Source organism: Drosophila busckii, chromosome X, assembly GCF_011750605.1.
Source record: "Drosophila busckii strain San Diego stock center, stock number 13000-0081.31 chromosome X, ASM1175060v1, whole genome shotgun sequence".
In the NCBI taxonomy this organism is placed as follows: Eukaryota; Metazoa; Arthropoda; class Insecta; order Diptera; family Drosophilidae; genus Drosophila; species Drosophila busckii.
This window is the reverse complement of record NC_046608.1, coordinates 14,934,175-14,955,142: the sequence shown is the minus strand read 5'-3', so window position 1 is coordinate 14,955,142 and position 20,968 is coordinate 14,934,175. Positions and strand designations below refer to the sequence as shown.

Below are 20,968 nucleotides of genomic sequence, written 5' to 3'. Positions count from 1 at the left end.
GAACAGACCAGACCGGTTTGCTAATGCACTGCAAGCTTCGCTCCGGAAGCTGCTTGAGGGGCGAACTTCTAGACGCGGCGCTTCTGCACGAGATAACTCAGAGACAACCAGGGCTGCCACTCAAAACAGCTCGAAAAAAAAAAAACAAAGAAAAATTAAACTCAAATTGCATACAACAGTCTTCAGAATCTACAAAAATCTATAAATGAAAATCCAAGTTCAAATTCAAAAATTATGTGATGATAAATAAAGAAGAAGTTGTGTTTAAAAAATTTAAAAAAAAATCATTAAAATTAATTATTTTAATTGCAATGTGTTTGAACATTAAAATAATAATTAAAATAAGCTAAGCTGAATCTAACTTTTTGCACTCTGTTTTCTATAGCTTTTGAAATTGTTTTATGCTTAGCATAATTTATTTGACTTTTATTTAATGCACAGCCAATTTATATTACATTATATATATATGTAATTGTTTTTTTTTACTGTCTGCTTCAGTACTGACCTCTATCAAGTTGCTGCTAAGACTGGGGCTTGGCCAGCCCTGCGCTGACGTCAACGTCGACGCAGAGAGCGACGCTTGAGCGATTCATAAGCCAAGAGTGGCATATGGGCAAAGCTCAGTTGTTAGTTGACCGCCGCAAGAGATGTTGAGATTAATCAGCAAGTGCAATCGCAATCCTGGTCAAGTGCTACCAGCTGCTGCAGTGCTGATATTAATGCAATCAGCATTTGTTTATGCCGCTGCTGCTGCTGAAAGCACATCGAGCACGGATTACTGTGAGCCGTCGTTGTGTGAGATTTACAATGGCACGCATCTGTTGCATGTGCCACATATTGCTTGCGGGAACAATGGCAGCTTTGGCGCTGCCTGTGGACCGCAACCTAAGCTGCTTTACATGAGTCCGCGACGTCAACAGCTGTTGCTCGATATGCACAATCTGGTGCGCCATAAGGTGGCCAGCGGTGAAGTGATTGGCTATAAGCCAGCTACCCATATGCCCATCTTACGCTGGGACGCTGAGCTCGAACAGCTTGCCGCCTTACATGCGAAGCGCTGCGAATTTGCGCACGACCAATGCCGCAATACGCCGAAATATAGAATTAGTGGTCAGAATATAGGCTATTTTTGGATTGAGCGCGAATTCAAATCGCATTCGAGACGCATGAAGTCGTTTGTTATTAACTGGTTCCGCGAATACAAGGATGCCAACCAAAGCTATATCGATAGCTATCATCCACATCCGCAGCGGTAAGTGCTAAGCGCTTATTTCAAGCTTTGTACACTTTATTTATTAAACGTATATACAGCAAGAAGATTGGACACTTCACCATGCTCGTCTCGGACCGAGTGCATCGTGTGGGTTGTGCTGCTGTTAGATTTTTACAAACGAATGCCACTAGATACCAGTTTATACTCACCTGCAATTATGACTATAATAACATATACAGTGAGCCCATTTATCAAGCGGGCCCAACGGCCTCCAAGTGTGCCCAACGCGTTCTTGATAAATATCCAGCGTTGTGCGACTGGAATACCGATGACAAAGATTACGAGAGTGAGGAAAGTGTTGAAGATAGCAACACCCTGGATAATAATATAGCCATTTAATTTTTTTTACCCTAAATTAATTTAGTAAAATATTTTGTAATTAAGTTTTTTTTTTAAATCATAAACAATTATCCAAGCTTGGATAACTACAAGTGCGTCTTGCTTAGCAATTTTTTTTAAACAAGCACAATTTATGTTTTAAATATGTTTATGTTAATACGACCGAAGGGTAGCGTTTTTTGAATTGTTTTATGGGTATTTGATGCTAAAATGTTTGAGCAATTCTTGTCTGATCCGGCAGTTTTTGCTTAATTGGTTTCGTCTCTCAACAACAATTTACAAATACTTAATATTAATATTGATGAAAATACTTTAGCATAATAAGCAAAACTAAAGCATTTTATCAATACTCATACAGTTGATTAATTCGTATTTAAAAATTCCTGCTTTTTTTCAATTCAGTTCAAATTAATCTCAAACGTACATTTTTTATTATTTTTTATTTATTGCAATTTAAATAATTTCAAAAAGAAAAAAATCATATCAAATATACTACAGAAAGTTAAAACTTATTCATGCTTTAATAGTTTTAGAAAATGTTAAAAGGTGGCAAGGACTCAGTGGTTGTTGGCTGGGTCGATGTACTCACTCCCGGAGTTGTTGGCTTCGGAGTGGTAATTCCTGGAGTCGTGGGAATTGGCGTTGTCACTCCTGGAGTGGTGGGCTTCGGAGTAGTCACTCCGGGAGTTGTTGGCTTTGGCGTAGTCACTCCTGGAGTTGTTGGCTTGGGTGTTGTCACTACTGGAGTTGTAAGCTTTGGCGTAGTCACTCCTGGTGTGGTGAACTTTGGCGTTGTTATTACTGGAGTCGTAGGCTTTGTCCATTTCGGGGTGGTGAACTTGGGAGTAGTTGGCTTTGTCCACTTTGGTGTCGTGAATTTAGGAGTGGTAGGCTTTGTCCATTTCGGGGTGGTGAATTTGGGAGTGGTAGGCTTTGTCCATTTCGGGGTGGTGAATTTGGGAGTGGTAGGCTTTGTCCATTTCGGGGTGGTGAACTTAGGAGTAGTTGGCTTTGTCCATTTCGGGGTAGTGAACTTGGGTGTAGTTGGCTTTGTCCACTTCGGGGTGGTGAATTTTGGAGTAGTTGGCTTGGTCCATTTTGGAGTGGTGAATTTGGGAGTGGTGGGCTTTGTCCATTTCGGTGTGGTGAACTTGGGAGTCGTAGGCTTTGTCCACTTCGGGGTTGTGAATTTGGGAGTCGTAGGCTTTGTCCATTTCGGTGTGGTGAACTTTGAAGTTGTTGGCTTGGGTGTTGTTACTCCTGGAGTAGTTGGCTTAGGGGTAGTCACACCTGGAGTTGTTGGCTTGGGGTCCTTACTCCGGATAGTTGGCTTTGAGTAGTCACACCTGAGTGTTGGGTTGGAGGTCGTTACTCCCGAGTAGGCTTTGAAGAGTCACACCTGGAGTTGTTGGTTGGAGTCGTTAAACTCTGGAGTAGTTTGGCTTAGGATAGTCAAACTGGGTTGTTGGCTTTGGAGTAGTCACACCTGGAGTTGTTGGCTTGGGGGTCGTAACTCCTGGAGTAGTAGGCTTTGGGGTAGTCACACCTGGAGTTGTTGGCTTGGGGGTCGTTACTCCCGGAGTTGTTGGCTTAGGGGTAGTTACACCTGGAGTTGTTGGCTTGGGCGTCGATACTCCCGGGGTAGTTGGCTTTGGAGTAGTCACACCTGGAGTTGTTGGCTTGGGAGTCGTTACTCCCGGAGTCGTAGGCTTTGTCCATTTCGGAGTGGTGAACTTAGGAGTAGTTGGCTTTGTCCATTTTGGGGTAGTGAACTTGGGCGTAGTTGGCTTTGTCCACTTCGGAGTGGTGAATTTTGGAGTAGTTGGCTTGGTCCATTTTGGAGTGGTGAATTTGGGAGTGGTGGGCTTTGTCCATTTCGGGGTGGTGAACTTAGGAGTAGTTGGCTTTGTCCATTTCGGGGTAGTGAACTTGGGTGTAGTTGGCTTTGTCCACTTCGGGGTGGTGAATTTTGGAGTAGTTGGCTTGGTCCATTTTGGAGTGGTGATTTGGGGTGGTGCTTGTCCATTCACGGTGTCGTGAACTTTGGGAGCTTGTTGGCTGGGTGTGTTACTCGCTGGAGTAGTTGGCTTAGGACGTAGTTTCACACTGGAGTTGTTGGTTGGAGTAGTCACGCTTGGAGGTTGTTGGCTTTGGGGTCGGTACTACCGGAGAGTAGATGGCTGTAGAGTAGTCACACCTGGAGTTTGTTGGGCTTGGGGGGTAATCCGTGGATAGTTGGCTTCGGAGTGTCACACCTGGAGTGTTGGCTTTTGGAGTAGTCACACTGGAGTTTTGGCTTGGGTCGTTACTCCCGGTAGTTGCTTTGGGAGTAGTCACACATGGAGTTGTTGCTTGGGGGTGTTACTCCCGGAAGTGTTGGCTTTGAGTTAGTCAACCACCTTAGTTGTTGGCTTTGGAGTTAGTCACACTGAGTTGTTTGGCTTTGGGGGTCGTTACTCCCGTGTAGTTGCTTTGAAGTATCACACCTGCGTTGTTGGCTTGGGGTCTTTCTCCCGAGTAGTTGGCTTTGGAGTGCACGCCTGGAAGTTGTTGGCTTGGGGGGGGGGTTTCGTTACTACGAGAGTTGGTTAGGCAGTAGTCACACCTGGAGTTGTTGGCGTGGGGGTCGTTACTCCCGGAGTAGTTGGCTGGAGGAGTCACACCTGGAGTTGTTGGCTTTGGGGTCGTTACTCCCGGAGTAGTTGGCTTAGGAGTAGTCCCACCTGGTGTTGTTGGTTTGGGGGTCGTTACTCCCGGAGTAGTTGGCTTTGGAGTAGTCACTCCTGGAGTTGTTGGGTTGGGGGTCGTTACTCCCGGAGTAGTTGGCTTTGGAGTAGTCACGCCTTGGAGTTGTTGGGCTTGGGGGGCGTTACTCCCTGAGTAGGTTGGCTTTGGAGTAGTCACACCTGGAGTTGTTGGCTTGGGGGTCGTTACTCCTGGAGTTGTTGGCTTTGGAGTAGTCATACCTGGAGTTGTTGGCTTGTGGGTCGTTACTCCCGGAGTAGTTGGCCTTGGAGTAGTCACACCTGGAGTTGTTGGCTTGGGGCTCGTTACTCCTGGAGTAGTTGGCTTTGGAGTAGTCACACCTGGAGTTGTTGGCTTGGCGGTCGTTACTACCGGAGTAGTTGGCTTTAGAGTAGTCACACCTGGAGTTGTTGGCTTTGGGGTCGTTACTCCTGGTGTAGTTTGCTTAGGAGTAGTCACACCTGGAGTTGTTGGCTTGGGAGTCGTTACTCCTGGAGTAGTTGGCTTAGGAGTAGTCACACCGGGAGTTGTTGGCTGGGGGGTCGTTACTCCCGGAGTAGTTGGCTTGAGTAGTCAACACTGGAGGTTTGTGGGCTTGGGGGTTCGTTACTTCCCGGAAGTAGTTGCTTAGGAGTAGTCCCACCTGGTGTTGTTGGCTTGGGGGTCGTTACTCCCGGAGTAGTTAGCTTTGGAGTAGTCACACCTGGCGTTGATTGGCTTGGGGGTCGTTACTCCCGGAGTAGATGGCTTAGGAGTAGTCACACCTGGAGTTGTTGGCTTTGGGGTCGTTACTCCTTGGTGTAGTTTTGCTTTTAGGAGGTAGTCACACCTGGAGTGTTGGCGTGGGTCGTTACTCCGGAGTAGTGGCTTAGGAGTAGTCACACTTGGAGTTGTTTGGCTTGGGGGTCGTAACTCCCGGAGTAGTTGGCTTTAGGAGTAGTCACTCCTGGAATGTTGTTGGGGTTGGGGGTCGTTACTTCCCGGGAGTAGTTGGTTTTTGGAAGTTAGTCACACCTGAATTGTGGCGGGGGTCGTAAACTCTCGGAGTAGTTGGATTTAGGAGTAGTCAACTCCTGGACGATCTGGTTGCGGTTTTGGGGGGTCGTTACTCCTGGAGTTGTTGGCTTTGGAGTAGTCACACCTGTAGTTGTTGGCTTAGGGGTCGTAACTCTCGGAGTAGTTGGCTTTTGGAGTAGTTCACACCTGGAATTGTTGGCTTGGGGGTGTTTACTTCCTGGAGTAGTTTGGCCTTTGGAGTACTCAACCTGGAGATTGTTGCTTGGGGGTCGTTTACTCCGGGAGTTTGTTGTTTTGGAGTAGTTCACACCTGGAGTTTTGTTGGCCTTGGGCGGGTCGTTTACTCGCTTGGAGTAGTTGGCTTGGAGTAGTCACGCTTGGAGTTGTTGGCTTGGGGGTCGTTACTACCGGAGTAGTTGGCTTTGGAGTAGTCACATCTGGAGTTGTTGGCTTATGGGTCGTAACTCCTGGAGTAGTTGGCTTAGGAGTAGTCACACCTGGAGTTGTTGGCTTGCCGCGGGTTCGTAAACTCCCTGAGTAGTTGGTTAGGAGTAGTCACTCCTGGGTTGTTGGCTGGGGGTTCGTTACTCGGGAGTTGTTGGCTTTTGGAGGATAGTCACACTGGAGTTTGTAGGCTTTGGGGGTCGTTAGTCCGGAAGTAGTTGGCTTTGGAGTAGTCACACCTGGAGTTGTTTGCTTGGGGGTCGTTACTCCGGAGTAGTTGGCTTTAGAGTAGTCACACCTGGAGTTGTTGGGTTGGGGGTCGTTACTCCTGGAGTAGTTGGCTTAGGCGTTGTCACCCCTGGTGTGGTAATTGGAGTTGTCGGTGTGCTTATGCCTGGAGTAGTCTTCAAGGTTGTTATGGTTGTCTTGTAGGTGGGCTTGGGAGTCGTGGGAGTTGTCGGGTATTCGCAGTTATGTGGTGTTGTCGTCTGGTGTCCGCAGGGTGGTGTGGTGGGGTTGGTGTGCTCACAGTTCGGAGTAGTGGGATGATACTTGCAGGGCGTGGTGGCGGGCGGCTTGATGGTGGTGTAGGTGGTCTTGTTGTTGCAGGGGTTGCGGAAGTGGAGCACGATCTCATTGGGATTGTAGCCGGGAACAATGCGTATGTGAGGCCCAAAGAGCGTGAAGCCAGCGGCTGCTGCCACGAGCAGACAGAATATAAATAATCGCATGCTGAAAGCTTGAAAAGAACTGAGCCTTCGCTATAAATATCCTGCTTGCCAGTGGGGTGTGAGAGGAGTTTGAACCAGAATGCGGACAACTGAATGCCACACTGGTTACTAACTCAGAGCGTACTGCAGGGCCGAGTATTTAAGCGATCGTCAAAGGGCTATTACAACATCCAAAACAGACATTCCAAAACGGAGAAACGTTGGCGTTGTGGCACGGATGCGTGTGCCCTGCGCCGGCACGCGCCTACGCGTCGAGCAGCCAATTGAGCTTCGATAGCATTCAGCAGTTGCACTTGCCCCACTATCAATTGGCATAGGTCAATGCCGTAGCTAGAATTCTATGGCTAGCCGGCCAAAGCGCACGTAGAGCCAAGTGAATCATTTATCATGTAATTGGGTCTGGCACGCTTGTTGGCAATTCAAAAATATTTACATATAAATAAAGTACAAGTTAAACGCTTGGCAATTTCAACGATTTTTATTTAGTTATTACGTTTCTAAATTGTGTATATGTGTGTGTGGATGTGTGTGTGTGTTTTTGTTTGTTTAATTTTGGGCGTTTCTTACAATAGCTAAATAATAATATATTTATTATTACACGTAGACTATGCATATTGTGCTGAGTTTTGTTGGCATTTGTTGAATCATTTGTGGGTTCTGTTAACAATTTACATTAGGTAATATGTGTGTATATACTATAATATGTACGTACTATATATATATATATACATATATTTATATGTATATATAATAATAAAGAGGCATCGCTTGTTCTCTATATATGTAATAAAGTATGTGGTTGTATTTGTTTTGTTGGCTATATACCAATATTAGTTAACTAAGTAGACTATTTAGAAAAAACATTGCTATTGGTATTTCGATTTCGATTTAAAAATTGTTTTGCGCTTTGCTTTCCTTATTTGGTTTATATATGACTTGCTTTATGGGCTGTGTAGGCTTCGATTGTATTTTATCTTTTGTATATACTATATCAATTTACTAAATATATATATATTTAAGAGTTAACAAAGTTAGCGACTTTGTAGCTAATAGTACACAAACAACAACAAATAATAAATATTTTCTTTAGCTGCAATAAATCTTTATGATCGACTTCGTTTCGATATATATTTATATATAAAGTAAATATATATATGCTGTGTGTATATATTTGTGCGCATCTGGCATCGCAATTAACTCGTAGTTAAGTATAACTAACTATTATTGCGTAGAGTGCTTAAGCTGTGAGACTTAACAATTCGCCATTATTTACATGGTTTTTTTGTTTTTTTTTTTTTAAATGGTATTGATTTCCTTTCTGCTACATAGTATATACTATATAAAAAATCTCTAGGCCACTAGTTAATACATATGCATGTATATTAGAGTGTGCCATATTTTTTCAACATATTTTATTTTTTTGCTTTTTCGTATATATGTGGCAGGTATTCTAATTCGAAAAGTAAAATTTCAGGCAAAAAAAGAGGCCTATTCTTATATATGTATATTGTATGAAAATATATACTATGTATATATTAAGAGTGAGCCACAATTTTTGTTGAACATTTTATTTTCTACTTGTGCTAAGGCAGTCATTGAAAAATTTCTATGGCCGATAAATCAATCGACATGGGCTGTAGGTTAAGAAAATGTTTAGCTATGATTAATGTTGATTGCTAATTTAACTATTGTTAGGATTCGTTGAAAATCAGGTACACTCTAATCTATATTGAACTCTTTGCACTGCAGCTTATCGAATTTGCTAACTGTTTCTCTTACGAAATTGACTTTTTGACTATTTGCCAGTCAAATGATTGTGATTATTAAGAGTTAACAATAGTATTTACATTGACATTGTGTAAGGTGCAAGTGGAAGTTTTAACTATTGTTGTTACTGTTGCTGTTGCTTAAGCTTTTAAAAATTGTAATTATTGGTGTTAGTTTTACGACTTAGATGTTATGTCTTAGCATAAACATAATAATATTAAGTAAGTATATAAAGTAAATAATCTTATCTGTCAGTCAACTTTATTTTGAAATTGTCACAGAAATAGCTTCCGTATCATTAAGTTAAGTATAAGTATATTAATTGTTCAATTAGTAAACATTATTATTTGGTTCTGCTGTTAAGGAAATGTTTAATAATCAATTGCTCTTCGCTATATCAATTTCTTATTGTGCGCAAGTCAAAGTCGACTGCTCTATCATCACGAACGCTAAGCGCAAAGAGTTCAATATATACATATGTATATAGGTATTGTATATATATATATATATATTTGCTTTTTAATTAGACTTTCATGAATGCACTAAGCGATCCTCATCAGATGCTGTGGCAATGGCAATGGCAATGGCTGTAGACTTTTATAGCTATGTTTGTATGTATATGTATGTGTGTGTGTGTGTATCTGTGTCTGTATGCTTGTGTCCGTGTGTGTGTGTCTTTAAGCGTAGAAATTAAACCTCATCGTCGCTGGTCTGTGTGCACAACACCTGCTCCTGCCACCAGTCATGCACCTCGTACACAGCGTTCGCCTGATTATTGAAAGGCAGCAGCTTGCCGGTGCCGCCAATGAGTTGACTCATCATTGCTGACGGACTGCCCAAAGCGCCATGATGACCATGATGATGATGATGCTGCATCTGCTGCTGCTGCTGATGTTCGGAGGCGCCAAAGCTATGCGCAGCGCTTGCATTAATTGTCGGATAATGAAATTGACCCATTTCGCCAAAGAAATTGCCGCCAGACTTCGCGTCGCGCTGCTTGCCCAGCTGGCCCAGCTGCGAACAATGCGGCAGCGTTGTCATCGAATTCTTTTTGCGCTGCTGATTGCTTATATGCAGCCGCTCCTTGTCGCTCAGTGTGCTGCGCTGCTGCGGATCACTGGAGGTGGGCGCCAGGAATTTGCGTCCCGCCGAGCTGCCCGTCGAGTCGCTGCGATTCAATGCATACGCTCGCTTGCCCACGCCTATTACATGACGTTGCGTTGTGCTGGCAGCTGCTGTTGCCGTCGTCGTCGACGATGTGGCATGGGCCTCCGAATGGGGCAGCACTACGGCGCTGCTGCTGGCATCCTTCTCATCGTTTTCCGTGGAACTGAAGGTGGGCGAAAAGGCATCGCTGGTGGGCGGACAGGTGCCGGCTACAGCGCCACTGATGGTGCTTATCGCGGATTTGTCCAAACCGGCGCTAGCTGCTTTATCCTCCTGCAGATTGGGACGCATCACAGGTTGCTCATTGGTAGCACGCAGTCCAGCAATCAACGAATTTTGCTGCTTCTAAAAAATAAAAAAAAAATAAAATAAATATTAGCAATTTGCAGTGCTAAAAATATACTTACAAAAAATTTTCAAATAAGAAATAAACAGAAATATTTGACGAAAAAAAATTAATTAATTAATGAAAAATATATATTAGGAAATAATATGTAAGTATTTTAATGAATTAAAAATATACAAAATAAATTACGTATGCATTATATTATTATTACATTATTTATAATAATATCAATGTTGGCATTAAGTGGAAAAAACAAGTAAATAATGCTAAAATAAATTGGAAATTATTAATTATGAAAAATTTATTAATGATAATTATCAATGAACACAAATATGAATAAGCAAAATAAATAAAACGAATATTTTAAGCAATTCATTTTGATGGCTTAAATATGTTTGTTATTAATTAATTAAATAGTATATAGTATGTTATGAATATTTGTTTACGCTAGCATTTTGTGCGCGTATTTTCTTTAGACAGCCCTCCAGCCAGGTGCGTATTGTCATTTTAGCCACCTCCTCCTCCACCAGGTACTCGAACTCCTCACGCGCCAGCAACTCCTCCAGTTGCAATGCTTTGCGTATATCCACAGAGCGATAAGACAACATGCTGCATATGAGGAGTGCATAAATAAATGTAATACTTGGAGCTGGGCAATTGGGGCTTACTTAATCACATCATGAAAGGTAACATCCTCGCCATTGTGCAGCTTATCCAGCTCATAGCACATGTATTTGAACAGCAGGCGATCCTTTTGGGGATCACACTCGAGTCGACCCTTGAGTAAACGCAATATAAACTTAACTCGACGCACGGGTATAACACCACGCTGATGTATATCAACAATATTCCAGGTATTTTGAAAATTGCGTATATCCGCATAGGAAAGCAGCGCGTCCTCTTCATTTGAATAAAACAGCGAAAAGTTCTCCATGATAATAGCTGCAAATATGAAAGCGAAAGTTTATTACATTGTATGTGTGTGTGTGTGCGTGTGTTTAATTTGAATGGCTTACCCACTAATAGATTGAGCACAATATATGTAATTATAACATAAAATGTGCAAAAGTAAATTAAGCTCGCTGTAAAGTTGCCGCAATCCGTTTCCCAGTAATTTCCACCCAGCGTGCAATACGGCGGCTGAACCATGCAATCATGCATTATCTTATTCCAATCCTCGCCAGTCACAATGCGAAACAGCATGGCCACACCAGTGACTGGTGAGCCAAAGTTTGCACGCCTGCCAATGCCCTCGCCGTATTTGACAGTACCTGCCATAAGTACGCAACACGGTTAGCACTTTTAATTGCTTGCAAGCTGCAAGCAAACTTACCAAAGAGTATCGTTCCAGCCAGCGCATAGAAGAATACCAACAAAAACATTCCAAATATAATGAAGAAGGATTTACACACAGACACGCCCACCGTCAACATCAGCATCTTGAGTGTGGTATGCTTACCGGTTATGGTAAAAAAGCGCAATATAACCACCATAAAACCAAAAAAGTAAGATAAATCGTTCTGCAATGCAAACAGAAATTATTAAGCATAATTCGCAAGCGTCAATGGGTTAATTGATTGTTTAAAGAAAACTTCATAAAATTCAAAACCGTTTTAGTTACTTATATATTTTAAATTTAGCACTTCTGAAATGCAAAGATAAATTATTAGAGGTACAGTGAGCACATTATTAGCTACCGCAGGAGCCTACAATGGGTTAAGTGATTGTTAAAAAATAACTAAAAAAAAATTGAAAACATTTTTAGTTACAGCTCTGCAATGCAAAGAGCAATTATTAGACCTTCACATTAAGTAGAGTGAGAGCTCACAAGCAGTAATGGGTTAATTAATTTTTTAAGGAAATTTTTAAATTTCAAAACAGCTTTAGTTATTGCCTCAGCTACTTATATCTTTTAAATTGGGTAATTTCATATATAAGATTTCAGTTAAAAAGCTATTTTCATCAGTTGCCCTAAAGTATAAAAGTATAAACTTTATTTAAAAAACCAAAATAGGGTATCACTAAGTTGTGCAAAATGTAAGTAAAAGGGGTACGCATGGCAACACAAATTTTTGTATTAATCAGCCAGACAAACAAAGTCAATTAAGCCCTGTCCGTCTGTATGAGCAACAAGAACTTAGATAGTACATTTATAGGATTAGCCACGCTTTCTGTTACATAGAACATTATCGAGATATTTCTATTTCCGCAACAAGCCGCTTTCAATTATTAAAATTGCTTTTTTTATATGTAAAAGTATTGACTGCAAGCATTTAGACAAAGTGTATCAAAAAGCTGAATGCGTCGTATTTTAATGCGTTCTTGTCATGCAAAAGGAAAGGGATAAAGGAGCAGCAAATTTTAATATTGCTTGATCTACTTCCGATCTTTGATGACTCTGATGAATACGTACCCTGAGTATGGTTTGCAATATGATCCATATAACGCCTGCGACGGTGACAAGCAGATCATAGCGATTGCGTCTGGACTGCCAGTAGCCGCGCGGAGTGAAGGCAATATTCTTCATGACCACCTCGACGACAAAGACAAAGGTAAGCACGGCGCTAACAATAACCAAACGCTCCGTATGCACCTCTCCTTTGATCCACTGCAAAGAGGCGCAATTGGGACTAAGCACAAGTGCTCACAATATGATTTTGGAATGTCGACTTACTGTAATCGATAGCAGCATGCTGTTGATGAGAACGACAACAGCAATGACGCGTTTGAATATAATATGCTGTGTTATGTCGTAGGTGAAGGCACGAATCTTGCGTCCATCGGGACGCGGTGGCAAATGTAGCGGCTGAGCGATTTTGAGTCGCTTTTTAAGATCACACCAGCGGCGCTGATCCACGGTCAGCAGGGCAGTGCCCTTGTTCTCCGAATAGTTGGCAATGACGACGCCCACGAACAGAGTTAGGCCAATCATGCAGCCCAAGAAGATATAGATGTGTATATAAATGGCATGAATCTGTAAGCGGCAGATACTTCTAAGCAAATAGTTGTTAGTGAAGTGATAGGACGCATACCGGTCCGACGGCCTTGATCAGCACATCGCGCACATCCAGCCAGCCCTTGAAGCTGAGCACCTCGAACAGCGTCAGCATGGCATCCCCAATATTGTCAAAGTTGAAGCGACGCGGGTTAGCCCAGACACGCGGCACCAGCATTGCCGGATACGATTCATCCGGCCCCGGTGTCAGCTTCATTTTGGTCACAAACACGCGCCGCATAAAAACGCCGACGCAATCCTCGCGTCGCATTATCGTTGGATCATTGCAGCGCGCCAGACGACCGCCGTACAGCTGCACGCCGTAGCTGGCGAATATGAACATGAGCAGTATGAGCAGCGTCGATACCAAAAGTATCTCCTTGAAGCCCCTGCACAGCTCGTAGACCACCTTGCGCATATGCGGCACCAAAGTAAAGATTCGCAGCGGCCGCACACAGCGCAAAATCATCAAGAGCTGTGCCCCTGAGTTTGTGGGTATGTTGTGTGGCATCCAGCAAAGAAACGAAGTGGATACCACATAGATGAACACATCGAGAGCCGCGGCCACATCCTTGATGTAAGCCTTGGGTGTGAAAAATAAGCCGTCGGCAAGTATTTTTAGCGCCAGCTCGAGACTCATGAATATAACGAAACCGTATTCGGCAATCTGCAGCGTCGGATGATCCATTAGACGATAGCTGGGCGTCTCGAACATCATCGATATGCAGGAGAGCGTAGTGGCAAAGATCATCACCCAATCCAAGTATGTCACCAGACCCAGAAAATTGCTTCAAATAATATATTTAATTAGTAATTTATTTATACTTATAGTTTACTTTATAAAATAAAAATTCATCAAAAAAAATAAATAACTGAGAAATTAAAAATAAAGAAGAACTCAAATCAAATATTAATCAAACGAATCAAATCCGGGATATAATTATTATAAAGACTATTGAAAATAATTCAATGATTTCTAAAATTAGACTTTGCTTCATTTCTTATTGATCAGATTGAAAAGACAGGTTTACTTGTATTTAAAAATAGCTTGTGTTACTTATTTCAAAAATAATTGTAAACAAAAACAGTTCAATTTCATTATTCGCTAAATCACGTTTTACTTGTATTTACGTCAAGCGTTTGTTATTGATTTAAATACTCGTAATATTGATAAAAGTAGAATTCTATCCATTTTGTTAAATAACGGTATAAAATTATAGGAAGTGGTAGATGCAAATAATAAATATATTAAAAAAAAAACACACACAATATAAAAATCATATAATAAGCCAAACAAATTATAAAAGTATTGAAAGCAAAAGTATGTAAATATTTGATAATAACTGTTGTTGATTTAAGTTTTATGAAATAATGATTAGGGTCTAGGCTATAAAATATTAATCAAAACTAAAACTAAAGCAAAATGTTAAAAATTAGTTGTAAATCATTGCAGTGTTAAATTTATAATAGAAATAGAAACAGTCAATTGATTGATGATTAATTAATTAATTCATTTATGTTTAGTCAACTCACTGCAAGCTTTTGTACTGCACTTTGCGCTCCTTGCCGGTAAGTGGATCCTTGAGCCTGGCATCGTAGCGGGCGTGGACAATCTTTTGGCAGATCTTGCGGAAGCGACTCTCGCGCGGCACCAGAAACAGCGGCGTATCGAAGAACGGATGATTCTCGCGCAGATCCTCCTCACGCTGATTGCGTCGCATCTCTGCCTGCTGGCGCTTCGCCTGCAGCAGCTTGATGTCCAGATCATGTGGTCTAGCACGTCCGGAATTGGCACGTGGCGCGGCAGCAATATCGCCATTCTCCATCAGATGCTCGTAGGTCTGCTTCAGCTTGATGGAACCGGAACGCACGCTGCGACGAATGGAGCGTGAGCCGAATCTGTGAAATGGTAGCGTACACACATCAAACGAAACAAAACGCCAACAAGAGATTGTTGGTCGCCTAAGCAGGTACTTACTTTTTCTGATCCACGCGCCAGGGCTTCGAGTGGGTGATGGTGCCCTGAGACTTGAGACCACCGCCGCCGCCCTTGGTGCCCACCACAGGCAACATGGCGGAGTCGCCGAGCATGAGACGCTGATTGTTGCTGTCGCTGTAGTCGGAAAATATCATAGTCATATACATTAAATTCAAATATATATGCAAATACGATCCGACTCACTTGATGATATGTGTGATGGCCAGCTTGCGTAGACTGCTGCCCGCCGCACGCACCTTGGCGGTTTTGTTCATAATGCGCACAGGCTTCTGCTTGCGAAATACCACATTGGACTCCCAGCACTCGGACATGGGACGCTTGCAGTTCTCGACCAGCGATGGATCGTCCGTCTCGAGCTCGATGACAAAATGTTTCATGAAACTTTCACGCACTTTCGGCAGCATAAAATCATTTGGTATGCGATGTAGAATTGTCATCTGTGGCGAGTCTGGAAACTTTTCAAAGATGCGCAGACGAAAGGGCAGCGTCTCCTTGATCTCAGCGCTCTGCTCACGAAACTTGAGCTGCTTGAGCTTCTTGATGTCCTCGTCCAACTCCAAATTATCCAAAATGACCGCCACGAAAAGACTGAGCACAATGAGTGTGACAAACAGATGGTAAAGTATAAAATAAACAGCAACCAGCGGAGTTAAAGTTTTGCTAGTGCGTATCATGGTTTCGTCCATAACCTCGACCCACGCCTCTTGCGTAAGAATCTGGAACATGCTCATGAAAGCCTCCGGAAATGATTCGAACTTCGTGAAATCGCAGAGAAAGCAAAACAGCTGCATGGATATGCTCGAGCTGATGATAAGCAAGCACATGGTGAAGATAATAAGCGAGCCCAGCTTTTTGCCCGGACCAAAGATTTTGTAGACAAAGCCCTCCAGCATGGGCGAGGCCTTAATAAGACGCACCACGCGCAGCACCTGAAAATACGTCAGCCCTGACAAATAGAACATCGGCACAATATGCAAAGTGGTGCCCACGGCCAGCAGCAGCTCAAACTTGTGTATGGAGTGCTTATAGTAGCCACGCCAGCCCAAGCAATAGATCTTAAACAATGTCTCCAGATCTAGCAGACAGGTGAACACCACCTCAATATAATAGTAGCGCTCATAGAACACATGCCGTGGCCGACCATCATGCTTAAACGCCATTGTGGCAGTAACAATTCCATTGGCCAATATCACCGTCATCACCAGCATGCGAAAGTACGGCGATCGCAAGATGGCATGACATGTCTCCGGCGCCAGTCCGCCGTGCTTATTATCATCGATCGTAACCAGACGCCAGCCGGAATCATTGCCGCTGAGTATCTGCGATGCGGCCGTCTTCTGTATATGCCCACGTGCGCCCCACATTTGCTGGAACTGCACGCGTATTTCGTTGAACGTCTCGGTGATGACCGCAATGAAAACGTTTTTCACCAGCCATGCCAGGAAGAAGATCATGGTGCTGAAGTAGAAGGCGGCACGCCAAGCGGGCAACGAATCAATTGCGCGATACATGATAAACACCCAACCCTCCTGCGAGGCAGCCTGATACACCGTAAATATGCTCGTCGCAATATCCTCAAAGCCATTGAAGCCAATCACATAGCTGCTCAGGAAGTCCATTTTCATGCAGCGCATTCCAGGCGAGCACTGATAGCCAGAGTCGGGATCCATCGAGCAGAAGGTGTCCGGTATGGCAAGCGAGTTAATCGTGAGCTGACTACAAAGAGTTGCAGACATAAGTCGGTTAGTAGTCGTATACGTAATAGTCTTAAAATTTCAATAAAAATAATACAAAATAAAATATATTAAATAGTACCAAAATAACAAAACTCAATTGAAAGCAACAAAATAATCGAAAATACTTAAAACAAATTATTTACATTGCAATTATAACTTTTATTACATTGCGAGATAATTAATTATGTTGCACATTTATTAATACAGCTACAGCTATACTTACGGCCTGCCCAGCATATCATATATAGTATTATTCATCACGCAATGATTCTTCAGTTCGCCAAAGAATTGCACACCGAGCAAACCATAAAGCGACATAAAGAACAAAAAGAATAACGTTACATTGTAGATTTGTTGACTTGAGCGTCTGTAGGGATTAGAAAGAAAAGAAAGAAAAAACACCAATGTATAAGTCTTTGTAGTGCGTTTGTTTTTCTGAATGTTAAAGTAAACGCACTTGAAAATCTGATTGATGCGACTTTTGGGCATGCTGAATTTTAGAAAAACGCGAAGAAAACGTATCATGATCAAAGGACGCGGAGCACGCATAATTGATAAATAGGAAAATCTGCAGAAGTAAAATAAAAATTATATAGGTATAGAATTAGTTTGCAATTAGTGTTTCATTTTAGGATTTGCTTTACTCACTTGGGCACTATTTCAAGCACCTCGAATATCTGCAGTATAATTGAGACCCACAGAAAGCTGACCATGGAGGCATCAAACTGACACCAATGGTCCTTTAGATAAGGCACCTCGCCCTAGAAAAAGTAAAAATAAACAGTTATGTGATAAGTACACCAGGATCATTTAACTTATTGGTAGAAACCCTGCAGTACAGTCGGTGTAGCTATTGATGATTATGTTGGTATGTTCAACAACATTATTGCAAAGATATAACTTAAGCATTGCATGGCCATTTGCTTCATCAACAAAATCACCAATGCTTACTACTTTTAAAAATTGTGTTGAAATAAATAAAATTGATTAGCTTACATGCAAAACGCCGCGTATGTGCATTTTGGCAATCATTTCCGCCGTAAAGAGCACGGTGACCGCCGTATCGGAGACAAAAGTGATATACTGCAGCGATGGATGTCGCTCAAAGGTCTTGGGCGTGTTTAGCGATACGGAGGCCAGCGAGACCAGAGCACAAAGACGCATCAAGCGACGCACCCATAGCTTGTTCACCCACTCAATGTCGGCGCTCTCGTTGAGCGACTCCTCGGGCCCGTAGTCGGCCAGGAATGGCTCGCCGCCCTTGAGGCTCTGCTTGCGTCCCAGCATAATCTTATTGCCGATGCCGGTGGCAATGCCCAGACCAATTGGTGGCACGCCTGTGATTGCAGCGCTGCCCACTGTGCTGCTGATGCCGCCACAAATGCCCATGCCGGCCGCTGCAGCGCCGCCGCCCAAGCCTCCAATCCCGCCCAGCAGGTTGAGGCCGCCACCGCCGCCAGCGGCAGGAGCATTGCCCGCGCTACTTGAGCCATTGTTATGGGCATTATTACTACCGGAGCCTGTGCCCTGTCCTGTGCTGCACGATGCTGCTAGCTGCGATTGTTGCTGCTGCGATTGCTGTTGTGATTGTTGTTGCTGCTGTTGTTGTTGTTGTTGTTGTTGCTGTTGTTGTTGTTGTGGTTGCTGTTGCATACCGTAGGCAGTGCTACTGCCGCTGCCCGAGTTCACAATGGTCGTGGGACTGTTAAGTGCGCTAGTCGCATCTTGACCCAAACCGTTGCCAGGACTGCTGCCCGGCGATGGGTTAAAGCTAAAATGCGTAAATGGATGCTGATGCTGCTGCGAGCTACGCAAATGATGCTGATGTGTATGCTGATGTCGATGTGTGTGTGCGTGCGTGTGTGTATGCTGCTCTTCCTTCGGATGCTGCTGCTGCTGTTGCTGCTGCTGCTGCTGCGGTGTCAAGCTGTTGCCGCTGGAGGAGCTGGTGCTGGCCGTCGCGGGCGTTGTAATGCCGCTAACCGAGTGAAAGCTGCCGCCACTCACTCCGCTGCCGCCTCCGCCTCCCGTGCGTTTATTTCGCGCAGCTGCACCCAAGCGACGTATCTGTAACCGGTCAATCATTCAAGCAGCGCATCCTGCTCCTGGCTGCCTTGTAGGGGGGAGGAGTGGTGGGGGATTTATTGCCGCTGCACAGACAATCAAACAAAGCAATTAAAAAATTAGTAGTGCAACAATATATATATATATATATATATATATATATAAAGCGTAGCACACACAAGCGTGACTAAAGTGAATGCTCGTTGGACGCCAACTATGCATCGATTGTTCGATTCTGAGAATCGCTTATATAACTTTGTGAAAATTTATTTCGTTTGTGTGTGTAAATATTAATTTCATTCATGAATTGAATTTGTATAGCACGTGTGAAAATTCATTTCATTCATAAGTTGCAAATGTGTAAATATTTATTTCATTCATAGCTTTAAGGAATCATTTGTAGTAATAATTCTCTCCATAAAACTTACTATTATATATAAATAATATAAATAAATTATTATATTAAATTAAACAATCGTTTGCTTTTACCGTCGACTATTCATAGTTGACGTAATAAAAATAAATAACTTTTAATAAATTACTTTACTGTTCTAAATAATTAATTTTAAGCCACAAATAGAATATTTTCATTTCTTTTTGGAGATTAGAGTATTAATTATTAAATTAATTTGGTGTTGCACAATTGTTTAATAATTTCGATAATAAATAATGCGAAATTATTAGAGATTATTTGAAATAATGGTATTATTTATTTTATTATTTTTTCACATTTCATATCTACAAAATATATTTGTACTAATATCTAGCATATATCTTAATCTTTTGATCAACAAAAAGTTGTGCAATGCATTTCTTAATTAATTAAATTTAATTAACAATGGTTTAAAACACAATCTTTGCATTATTGCAATTATTCGTAACAATCACAATAAAATGTAATTAGTATTTGAAAATATTTCAGCTGGTCATTCTATACAATTTAACAAAAATAATTTAATTGATTATGGCATCATCCTTGGCCGCGTAGCCATTGCAATTATTTTCCTGATTTTTTAACTTTTAAGCTAAATAAAAAATTACAATAATTAAATTAATTAATTAGTTTAATTTGAAATGTGCTGTTAAATAACAGCGAAGCTATAAAGCATATACAAATATGTATTGCCTTTAATTTAATAAATTAAACAATCAATACATATGTATATACATACAATACATTAATTAAGAGGGCACAGCCCTCAAATAATTATTCAACTTATACGCAATAAATAATAGAAGCTCGTTTTAGTTGAGAATATGCAGCACGTAAATATAACGTATACGTAAGCTACAAGGCTGCATATGTAGCTAATGTTTATACTACTCAATAATTGTAAACAAGAAAATACATACACATATATATGTATGTATATGTAGCCTAAATTGTATACAAAAGAAAAATTGAAAGTCAAAAAGAGCAAAAGCTTTTTTGATTTGCTACTTGTCTAAGCTTTAAAAAGTCATAACTAGCCGCTTGGGCATTGAGCTTAAAGAGCAGAATATCGATTTGTAGGCTTTAGAAATTCACAAAACGTAGCGTTTAATAGGCAGATGAGCTAACGAGCGTTCACTGTAGCTGTTTGTGAATTAAGGCGGCAATTAGTGAAGACACCTTCTGTCAATATTTACAATGACAGAGTTTGCAACCCCCACATTGGGGAGAGCGCACCCAGAGCGCCAGCCAGAGAACCAGTTACATATATACACACACACATGTATACACACCACCACAAAACATGTAATTGTGTGCGTAAGCATAGGCGTATACGTATGCGTGTGTGTTTGGGTGGGGGTGGGTGGTTGGTCGGCATAGCTCAAGTAGTTAAACTTACTTCGTATTATTTTTGCCAAATAGCCTTGTGCAAAATTTATCATAAATTGCCATGCAGTTGGGAATAGCTGCAGCAATTAGGCGCGCTGGCCCCGCTGACTAAGTCCGGCTCCGCTCTCCGCTACGCTCTCTTTCTCTCTCTGTCCCTCTCTCTCTCTGGAGCTGGCTGTATTTGCTGGTTTTTCGCTGATTAGGAAACTCAATTTTTTGTGGGGAACACAACACTCAATCAATTCAAAAAACAAAAACTTAACAACAACAACAACAACGACGACGACGACGAGAACAACAACTAGGTTGCGTGGCCATGATGAAAGAGAGAGAGTGAGGACTTAGACTAGAGATTTTGAGATTTTGCACTTTTGCAACAAACACACGCGCTTTTAGCTTAGCAGCATTTGAAATGTTTTTGAGTAGTTCGTGGCACACACACACAGAGAGTTTTGATGCGAAAAATACAACAAAAAGTTAACAAAAAGAAAGCACGCGCGTTGACAATCGACGACAAATTGCA

General features: G+C 42.1%; 3 protein-coding genes across 4 annotated transcripts; 1 reads left to right on the top strand and 2 right to left on the bottom strand.

Annotated features, from left to right (window-relative positions):
* Positions 1-629: 629 nt before the first annotated feature.
* Positions 630-1,644, top strand: LOC108605814 (antigen 5 like allergen Cul n 1). Its single transcript, XM_017995620.1, has 2 exons — positions 630-1,252; positions 1,312-1,644. The coding sequence occupies exons 1-2, from the start codon at positions 648-650 to the stop codon at positions 1,610-1,612; spliced, it is 906 nt and encodes a 301-aa protein (XP_017851109.1). The 5' UTR covers positions 630-647; the 3' UTR covers positions 1,613-1,644.
* A 1,389-nt stretch (positions 1,645-3,033) lies between these two features.
* Positions 3,034-6,549, bottom strand: LOC117134942 (proteoglycan 4). The gene is made up of 8 exons (XM_033294497.1): positions 6,086-6,549; positions 5,719-5,811; positions 5,561-5,622; positions 5,372-5,498; positions 5,001-5,186; positions 4,519-4,758; positions 4,336-4,455; positions 3,034-3,760 (listed from the first exon to the last, which is right to left on the bottom strand). Exons 1-8 carry the CDS (start codon positions 6,547-6,549, stop codon positions 3,034-3,036), a joined length of 2,019 nt encoding a protein of 672 aa, XP_033150388.1.
* A 1,547-nt stretch (positions 6,550-8,096) lies between these two features.
* Positions 8,097-20,838, bottom strand: LOC108606866 (sodium leak channel non-selective protein). 2 transcript variants are annotated; one of them, XM_017997376.1, is made up of 16 exons: positions 20,456-20,838; positions 17,556-18,709; positions 17,208-17,320; positions 17,017-17,127; positions 16,783-16,926; positions 15,007-16,539; positions 14,803-14,937; positions 14,358-14,723; positions 12,862-13,612; positions 12,504-12,803; positions 12,243-12,437; positions 11,163-11,349; positions 10,846-11,100; positions 10,498-10,771; positions 10,276-10,438; positions 8,097-9,828 (listed from the first exon to the last, which is right to left on the bottom strand). In XM_017997376.1, the coding sequence occupies exons 2-16, from the start codon at positions 18,642-18,644 to the stop codon at positions 9,007-9,009; spliced, it is 6,438 nt and encodes a 2,145-aa protein (XP_017852865.1). In that variant the 5' UTR covers positions 18,645-18,709; positions 20,456-20,838; the 3' UTR covers positions 8,097-9,006. The 2 variants fall into 2 exon arrangements, with proteins under 2 accessions (XP_017852865.1, XP_017852866.1); XM_017997377.2 differs by having other exon boundaries at positions 9,007-9,828; positions 14,358-14,696.
* Positions 20,839-20,968: the final 130 nt, after the last annotated feature.